This window comes from Ipomoea triloba, chromosome 14 (assembly GCF_003576645.1).
Source record: "Ipomoea triloba cultivar NCNSP0323 chromosome 14, ASM357664v1".
Classification (NCBI taxonomy): Eukaryota; Viridiplantae; Streptophyta; class Magnoliopsida; order Solanales; family Convolvulaceae; genus Ipomoea; species Ipomoea triloba.
The window spans coordinates 17,640,586-17,651,041 of NC_044929.1; the positions used below are offsets into that span (position 1 = coordinate 17,640,586).

Consider the following 10,456-nt stretch of genomic DNA (forward strand, 5'->3'; position numbering starts at 1 on the left):
TTCTGGGCAACTCTACATTCACACAATCATAAGTCTACATTCACGATTTCTATACTCTACATTCACACTTTGAAACCTCTACATTCACACATTTTGGACAACTCTATATTCAGCAATATGTTTACTAATTTAAAAAAAAAGAAAAAAAAAAGAGACAAAACGACGTAGTTTTGGACTCAGGTCCACCTTGCAAGGTGGACTTGGGTCCACAGCATAATTTGCGAAATAAGACAATAGTAAAACCCTAAGAAGAAGTCTTCCTCCTCTTCACTCACTCCCACGCCACTTTACATACAAACACTCTTACCATTTCATCTCCATCATTGTTATTGACAAAGCTTCACCAGTTTCAAATCTAGGAAGAACCTTGGAGGATCAAGTTGAAGAGCATGGGCTAGAGTAAGCTCCTAGGATGATTGTTTATTGGATTTGCTAGACTTTTATGATTGAGTGGGGTTCCGCTGTTTAGGCGGAGGTGACGGATGCACCGTTCACTAGGCTTCACTGTGGTGGAGTCCTGCCTTGCTAGGTTGTTGTGATTAAGTGGGGTTCCACTGGTTGGCGCGGAGGTGACGGATGTGTAAGAAACACTGTTCATTAGGCTTCACTATGGTGGAGTCCTGCCTTACTAGACTGTTGTGATTAGGTGAGGTTCCGTTGTTTGGGCGGAGTTGGCGGATGTGTGGGCACATTTCACTAGGCTTCACTGTGGTAGAGTTCCTCCCTTGGTAAGGTTAATTAGTATCTCCACACTGGTATATGATGCTTCAATATTTTGAATAACTTCACTTGCATACTGTTGTGATATGATTACTACTTGATTATGATTTTTGAGTTATGTTGCAATTATGATATGATTTGGAAACCTATTTGAGATGACAATTGACATGTTCCTCCCATATTATATTGTTATGAATATCTATGTACTTACATATATGAATAAATGTATAAATACTTTGTCGGTAATGAACCCTCGTACTCTTGTTATGTTCCTTTAAGTCTGGTGATCTTGTATAAGTGGGTGTTGAGTACTTCTGTCCAGGCACTCTCCTGTGTCTTGATCTTCTTTTAGAAGGCTACTTTAGTAAATGTGTTTCCTTTTCATAAACTTCTACCATTTTGTATAGTTATCATTTTGAAAACCTTCCTATAGAGTTTGATAGAATGCGTGAGTGGTACTATTTGTGTCAAAACCTATTTTGGATATAAAACTATTTTCAAAACAACAAATGTGCGTATTTTATGTGGTGGAGTGGGATTACCTAGCGTTTCTCGCTAACGTTTTAACTAATGTTTTCAAGAATGGAGTAGACTTGTTGAGAGCGGCTTAGAGAAGTGTTGGTTTAGTTCCGCTTCCTTTTGTTATGAGTAGACTTTGTAGTTTGATAATGCCGAGATAGTGTTTTGTAATATGACTTAGTTACTGATGGTTTAGTTTAGATATTTTATAATTGGGATGTAATAGACCTTAAATTAGCCTTAGCATTTGGGCCTGGTTGGCCCAAATGTGGCGTGACACCCCGAAACTTGAGGATTTGAGTTAAGCTTCTACAGTTTGAATTTCCTTTGAAACAAGATGTCATCTCTCTATTTCTCCTTTTATTTATCTATCCATGTTAGAGTTTTGGGGTGTTACAACCTATTTCTAGTTTCCTAGTATTATATATATGAGAAAAGCAAATATTTTTTCTCATAATATAAGTAGTAAAGTTGATTTTTGGGTGATAGATAATAGATTGCACCAAATGACGCATGCTTAAATTCGCAATATGAAGTTTCATAGCTTAGCCTCTTGTGTTGGTGGCTTCTTGTGGGCACAATGTAGTGGTCCTCCACCTACGGGTCTGCTAAGTCAACGTGATTTAATTCTTCCACAATTTTCGTAAGACCAGGGTGTGGGATGAGAGTTTCACATTTTTTTATCACCTGACCTAAAGTTACCACTTGAGCAACAAGGTGGGGGTTCAATTCTCGCCAACAACATCCTGGACTAGGGTTTCTCATCAATCTAGAGTTTGGATCCTTGGGCTCCATAGATTGGAGATTGTGCTCCTCAAGTTGGCGGAAATGTAGAACTGACTGGGAGCCTGCTTGGCTGCTTGGGCGGTTAGAAATTTAGTGCCTCATGTCCTTTGGACAGGAGTTCTGGAGGCTAGGATTAGTCTAGCCTAAGATGATAACTTAATATATCTATCAAAAAAAAACATAAATATTTAATTGGAGCAGCCATGAATTCTTGCATTTTTTTGAACTCCTCCGCTGTTTGTGCATCGCCGCCATCGGTGCCGCGGGTCCAGCTATCCGCATCAATACAACCAGCTATCTCAAGTCACAACTTTAATATAATGCTGAATTATGCTGCATTTGATCGAATTGACGTGAAGATCAAAACCTATATCTCGCTTTCAGTACGCCAACCATCACTTGAATAATAAAAAATTTATGTCATATTTTTTTTTTTTTGGCAAAGGAGAAAAATAATTCATTAAATCTAGCATCCGTAGTTAAATCATCCAACAAAAACGAAGGAGCAACACTTCATTCAGCACAACCTAGCCTAGAAATGAAATAGCATCTTTTTGCAAATAAATGGACTGCTATGTTCGCAGGCCGTTTCGCAAACAAAAAGCATATATCTGTAAATGATCAGTACAGATCATCTTGAGAATGGATATATCCTATAAGTCTCCTATTGCAGCTCCTAACATTTTGGGGCTACAATTATAGCAATATATATAACATACAATGAAGGTAATTACATCTTCGCTCCCAAACTGTTCGCAGCTCCTAAGGTAATTACATCTTTTTGTTTGCTGTTTGCTTCTCATAAGTGAAAATTATCAATTATTTTGTCTATTAATTTTTTTTTAATTACACCATTACAAAAATATCATTTTGGAAAGTACACTTAGCTAGCAACACCACTGAAATTGTATCGTGAATCTTGAATGTACAAGATAAGCCTATGGTTCCTACTTAATTTTATCAATATTATTTATCTAGATTAGTTACTAGATCAGATAAATAAAATAAATAAACAATAAAGCAAAAGAAAGGAACCGGACACCGAGAATTGTTTACGCAGTTCTGAGCTACACTCCTACGTATGCGGGGCACTTCACGTCAGCCCAATCCACTAGATGATCATAAGGGGTTACAAAGAGTCATGAAACAACCACACAACATCAATGGTTACAAAAACACTCCTAACTACACCTTCATCATCTTCAAGCTGGCACCGTGCACACCATAATCACCCATCAACAATACAACAACATCAAGCACTCATACACGCTGATTAATTCTCAAAAATAATAAGAGGGAAACTGTTTAAAGCTCTCGTGAAATTCTGGATCAAAATAGCGAATTGATTCAAGTAATAAATCCCAAGAACTAGAGTTGTTTATATAGCCGATCCTTCAACCAATATGATCTGAATTTGTGCAGCTGAAATTTACTCAAAATAAGCTGCAACTTTCTTTTAAAATCGCAACAAAAATAGTGGATCAAAGATACCAAAATCGGTACTGCATTCTGACGCTGATCTAGACTAACTGTAGCGTGCTCTAACTGTGGTCCATAAAACTGATCCAGCATAATAAAATGCAACATAATAAAATAACCTATGTTTTTGACTAATAATTAGGCCAATTATAAGGTGGTCCAAATGTGTACCATTTGTACACTTACAACCACAAAATGCATTTTGTAAAGTTCACTCTTACAAAGTGCACTATGTAGTGTTGTGAAGTGCATTTCAAAGTTGACAAAATTATCAGAACCTTACGATATTTTTCTGTCATTGCTTTAGGTTTGCTGGATTTTTCTAAATGGACGACGTCTGAGATTGGGTTTTAATTTTCTCTTGGAACAAGTTCTCATCATGTGAGCTTATCCCTATAATTACAATACATTTTACATGTTACAGAGTATTATATTGTTATATCATTGGATATGTTTTTTTATTAAAATAATTATCGATATGACATTTTTTTAATTTATGATCTTCCTTTATAATTAACTATGAATTGCATAGAAAACAATATTATAAATTTACTTCAAAATTATTGAAACGAATAATTAATTAATGAGTGGAGTGGATCGGATCATATACTTTAATTTGTTGGTACATATAAAAGTAATATCATATTTCAAACTTGGGATTATTGTCAAAGAATGTTTTAATTTGTTGAGACAAGTGCTTTGCATCTTACATACCCATCCACATGGGGCAATATAATCTCTTTTTTTATCTAGTTATAATTCTCTAAGATATAATCTTTAAAATCATCCCAATAATCCGACCAATAGTTATACATGGACTCGGATCCACCTTACAAAATGGACTCGTCACAATTTACATACTGAACATTCAGTATGTAAATTGCGAATATTTAGTTGCATTGTGAATCTTCAATATATAAATTGTGAACATTCAGTATGTAAATTGTGTATTTTAGACTCGGATTCACCTTAAAAAATCCCGGGTCCACAAAATAATTTGCCTAATCCCACTTCCACCTTTCAATGCATCTTGTTTCCACTTGCACTATTGTTTATCCCTTTGTGTTATCCGGACCAAAGCCCTTAAAAATCCATCTTCCATGGCCATTACCCATACCACTCCACATTTCCACACCATACCCTACCCATGCCAACTACTTCCAATCACCTCTCCTTGATCTCATAGTTAAAGGATGATTTCGACTATTAATTGAAATATATATCTTGTTAAGATTGCTGTTACTTTGTGATTACATACAGTGTTTTAATTTGCTTGTTAATTGTTATCTATCGATGTATAAAAGATTGTCATGATATTATTGTATTTATTGAACGAAAAAGTGTGGGACAGATATTTTGAGGTTACGGTCAAGTTCAACATTATATTATTTAAACGTACGTGGTGTTGACTATTTTTTTATGTATAAGAAAATAAAGTTACATGATCGCTACTCGCAATATCTTTTGGCATATGATAAATGCTTTATCTTGACAATTAGTATAGAGAATGTCACGAGTTTAATTTTCAATTCTAAAACAAAACAACAAAAAACCAGGTTGATAAATATTTATTAAATTTTTTATCAAAATATAATGCACAAAATATTTAACAAGGAAAATTACAAGTCAAAATTTAACGTAGTACAAGTGACATTCGTCATGCATATTTAGATACAAAATCATTCACCAAATTTTTAACATCAATTTCTTTCAAAGTTTCATTATTAATGGCAATTAAAACTAATACATGAACTCTCAAAACATAATTATTACCAAGTATAAAAAATAGGTTATATAATTTTTTTAAAAAATGGGCCTCTAAAAATTGGGGGCCCGTGTCGTTGCCCTGACCGCACATGGTCAAGATTGGCCATGAGAAAGAAACTATGTTGAACAACTTGAGCTGGTTTACTTTCTTGTAGTTTTTTGTCGACTAAAGTCACAAGATGTGCTTCACTTAGAAAACACCTTTATATAATGGTGGCAGCCTTTAAAGAAATCAAAGAAAGAAACTATGTCAGACTACCTAACTAATGGTTTACATTACATGCCTTTATTTTTTATTTGAAAAAAAAAATCTCTTTTATCTTTGAATAAACTATTTTCCGATTGATCCATTTTTGGAAGCATATATATAATAATGTATATCGATTTTGTAACTCGATACAAAATCACGAGGTGTAGAATATATATAATAATGTATATTCATATATTTTTGTGAACAAAAGGTCAATGTATGACACTAACTAACGCAAATTATTTTGTGGACCAGATCTACCTTGTAAAATAGATTCATATATAATTTACATACTAAATGTCCACAATTTATCTTTTAAAAATTCACGATTTGTATATTACAAACACACAATGTTAAAGATTACATTGTTTTGTATTCACAAGTTCCTTTCAAATGTTGTAGTCATTTCCAATACTAAAAATACACAATTGATTACCTTGTTTTGTATTCACAAGTTTCTTTCAAGCAATCCATTCTAATACATACTAAAAATACACAATTTAACCTTTTTAAAATTTAGTACAGTTATTATATGCTTTGACTTAAAAACACAATTTACATTCTGGAAGTTCACAATTCCAATACTAAAAATACATAATTCAATATCATTTAAAAGCAGGGTGTACCTGGCAAGTGGAACCTATTCCATTGTATAACAACTTACCAACGAATAATGTTGCATTATTTGAAGATTCCAAGGAAGATTTGAGGATGAAATCAAAGCACAAGAACGTGGGTGTCTTGACCCACCTTATCCATTGCATATGGGCATGCACACACCCTACATATATAGTTCCAACTTTCTTGCATATATACATATATTATAATGCATGCTTCAAAGTATTGGTATCAGTCTCAATAATGTTTCATCATCATCCATATCATATCTTCTTCAAAAATCATGCATTCTTTGAAGATTAAAAATTTTAAGGTTGTGTATAGTAGTTTTGGTGCAGTGAGATCATAAATCAATTATTTCTTATTATTGAACATTATCTCAATAATATGATTTACTTCTCTATAGAAGATTGGATACTTTGTTTGTTTAATATTATTGCTATGAAACGTGTTTATTTGTTTTGAAGCTACAAGCATTGATAATTATTGTTGTGTATTTATTAGTTAATTGGTTTGAATTGAATTCATTGTAACCTCATTGAATTGAAGAAATAAAATTTTACTTGGTGTATTTTTTGTTAATTATTCAATGGGTATGATTTAATTCAATAACTAATTAGATTCCCTACCCAATCCGTATCCCATTCTGCTATAAATAGCTTGATGCATGGAATAAATGTCAATCATGCAAAAAGTGATTCACCAACAATTTATTACTACGTATATTATTAAATAAAATACACTATCAAAGTGTTTCAAAATTCTTATAAAAACAACCCAATTTTTTTTAAAGGTGATTGTTCAACAACAATTACACATCCTCATTCCAGCCCTACAATCTTGCTGAATCAATTCAATTTGTAGCTAGGTTTTCCTGCTTAATTTGAGCAGCAGTTTGAACCTCTATAACCTTCTAGATGGCATGATTCAAGACCTCAGAGTATAAACTTAATTGATAACTATATACTTGGTGGTTTCACGTAAAAAGCGTAGAAAGGGCTTGAAAAATAGACCATTTCGGCGTTATTATACAAACTATTTTTCAAGATATTTATATAGTTCAAATTATCCCGTCAAGGACTTGGATCGAATATGAAAAGTAAATCCCTTAAATCAAAGGTATACTAATTACAAGTTATCTTTTTAAAACATAAAGAAAGCTATTTTTAAAAAATAATAAGGAAAACAATATTCTAAACTGGTCTAAATCTTCCATTTGTACTTTCCATAAATGATATAATGTGTCTCCAAGTTTCAGACTATACTGAGCATGGTCTGACCATTGGGCCGAGTTTGACCACCCAAAACGAGGCCTAATATTAGACCATCTATATTTAACTCATCAATATTATTAGGAATATTTTGTTTATATCGAGACAAATAATGAATTGAGCTATATTTATTACTCTTTTAAACCATTAATCATGCAAATGATATTTGCAATTTTTGTGTTACTGGTTAAGTTGAACTTTCATTCACTACATATATATAAATAAAAATGAAACAGAACAATATATTGTTAACTTGCATCTAATAAGTAGATTGCAGTTTGTAAATCACCTATATATACAATCATTCATCAAGGATCGAACTCTTAAGATTGATCCATGCTCAAAGTCAATGATCAAACTCTTGACCTTCGATTAAGAATGGATGAGTCACTTCTACTCAATCGCACCTCAGATTAAACTTAATTGAGAACTTTCGATCAAGCAGGTAATGTAATGCATAATTTGACAAGTTGTTCGAGCTAATAATATAACTATCTATTGAGATGACATGATTTTGAGACCTCTTAACTAAATACATGCTGAGTGTGAAAATCAAAAACTATATTTTTAGGAGCATTTCTTGTTATTGGACTATGCTTATTATTCCATCAGATGATTAATGATGTAAATGATATTTGCAATTTTTGGTTAATTAGTGGTTAAATTGAACTTTCATTATTTACTTCAAATGTAAATAAAAACAAAATAGAAGTGTTAACTTGAATCATATATAATTAAGTTGGAAGTTTGGAAATCACTACAAAATTTGCATTTTTTTCAAATCCATATTCTGAGCCTAACTTCCCTATACAACTACCAGTATGAGACTAGCTAGTATTAATCCTTCCGTGGCCGTCTGTCAGTGATCCTCACCGGAAGTCCGCCTCTCACGGTGGCGGTCAGTCCCGGCGCGTATCTAGGCGTGTGACATGGCTCACAAGCAACTTCTATATCAAAAGCCCTAATCAGAGCCACTGCAACACTTTTCATTTCCACCAACGCCATATCTTTTCCTAGACAAACTCTAGGCCCGGCTTGAAAAACCGGGTACTTGAAGAGATTTTCGGACTTGAAAACACCGTCTTCCAGCCACCTTTCGGGTTTAAACTCGCGACAGTCGAGCCCCCAGATTGAGTCCATCCGGCCCATTGCGTACGGGTGGTACGTAACCCTAGTGCCCTTCCTGACAAACGTGCCGTCCGGCATCGTGTCGTCGTCGAGGCAGAACTTGGAGTCGAATTGCACCGGCGGAAACAGCCGCATGCTCTCGTGTATCGCCGCCGTTAAGTAATTCATGTCGCGGATTTGCTGGTAGGATGGCAAGTCTTGATCGGGCTCCATCATCCGGCCCGACTCGGCCCGAATTCGATCCGTAACTTCGGGATGCCTTGACAGCAGCCAAAAGAAGCTAGTCAACGCGGAAGCAATGGTGTCCCTTCCCGCCAAAAGGAAACTGATGACGATATCTCGTAGCAATTTATCGTCGTCGATGATTCCCATGAATCTCGAGAGAAGATCTGATTGGTCGGACGCGTCCCCTCCGCTGCATTTCCTCTTTTGTTCGATCATCTCCTCCGCCAATTCATTGATCAAACCAATAGCCTCGCCAAGCATCTTCTCGGACCCAATATTCAACAATCTCTTGACCTTCCACACCGCCGGCGACGCCGTCATGGCGCGCTCCGCCGAGAGCTTCGACGCAAGGTCAAAGGCGGCGGCGAACTTCGACGCCGGCAGAGACAAGCTCAAGCACCCCGGATCCATCCCGAAAGAGAATTTACAGATATTGTCGAACGAGAATCGGCGCAGAACATCCTGGAAGTCCAAAACCTCCTGTTTTTCCCCGTAAAACGAAAGGAGAGGGAACAATCTCGTCCTAACCTCGGCAGCCACGATCTCGAAAGCGTAGGTGCAAATGGACACGCTTCCGTACTCCCGGCTCGCCATCTTCCTCTGAAACTTCCACAAATCTCCGTCGACGGCGAATATGCCGCGCCCCAACAGATCGCCCAGGATGGAAGCGAACTGTTTCCCCTTGGGAAAATTCTCGAACTTCGTCTTCAACATGTACTCCACATTCGCAGGATTAGCAGTGATAACGTTGCCGAGAACATGGATGTGAATGGTGCCTGTCGGAGATTTGTTGAGCAGACAAGAATACCAATCGCTCAGATTGCTATGCTCCATCGCCCAGCTCGACGTCAAATACGTCTTACAAATCTCACACTTACACAGAGGTTTCAGTTTCGAAACAGAACGAATTACAAGAAAGATGATAGCCAAAAGGAAAAGAATGATTGCAAAAGCTTCAAAAGCCATGGCTATAGAAAGAGAAGAGAGAAAAGGAAAGTGAGAGGAAGAAGATGGGTGTGATACATTATACATGAGGTGTGCGGGGTATATATATATAATAAAAATTTAAAAATTTATTTAAAAAATAAAAATAAAAATATAATAATAAGATGCACTTGCAGTAGTGAAATAACAGCGATTTAATTGAAATGACATATGCATCAGACCTACAAAACAGGCTTTTGTTAAATGTCATTTTCGCCCCCTGTCCTTTTTGTAGTTTTCTGCATCCACAGCTAGCGGAAGAACACGGAACAAGTGAGCATAAGAAACACGTGTGTGAAATGATGAATTGCGAGAAAACTTACTAAAATTAACTCACGTGCTCTATAAATACTAATCAACTTTTATTACAAACTGTTACGAGATTTTAGTAATAATTAATTGTGGGTTGAGATTTTTGTGATTGCTAATTAGTGTGTATTAATTATTTGGATTTTTGTGTTACAAAAGTTTAATAATACTCCCTCCGTCCCATTTTACCTGTCTTATTTACTATTCATTGGTCAAACCAACTCTTTCTTCATTGCTTATTTTCTTTAGTAATTTTTTTTTATTTTTAAATTTAATTTTTTGTGTTTAATAGTACTTTTGATTTAGTTTCTAAATATATAAATTTTATATATTAATACTAAACTTAATATTATGAAAAATTGGATTAAAAATAACTTCAGTCAAGCCTCGTTAAACGAAC

At 35.1% G+C, this 10,456-nt stretch overlaps 1 protein-coding gene across 1 annotated transcript; it reads right to left on the reverse strand.

Annotated features, from left to right (window-relative positions):
• Nucleotides 1-8,116: 8,116 nt before the first annotated feature.
• LOC116003758 (cytochrome P450 94C1-like) lies at nt 8,117-9,769 on the reverse strand. Its single transcript, XM_031243677.1, has one exon. It carries the CDS (start codon nt 9,727-9,729, stop codon nt 8,248-8,250), a length of 1,482 nt encoding a protein of 493 aa, XP_031099537.1. The 5' UTR covers nt 9,730-9,769; the 3' UTR covers nt 8,117-8,247.
• Nucleotides 9,770-10,456: the final 687 nt, after the last annotated feature.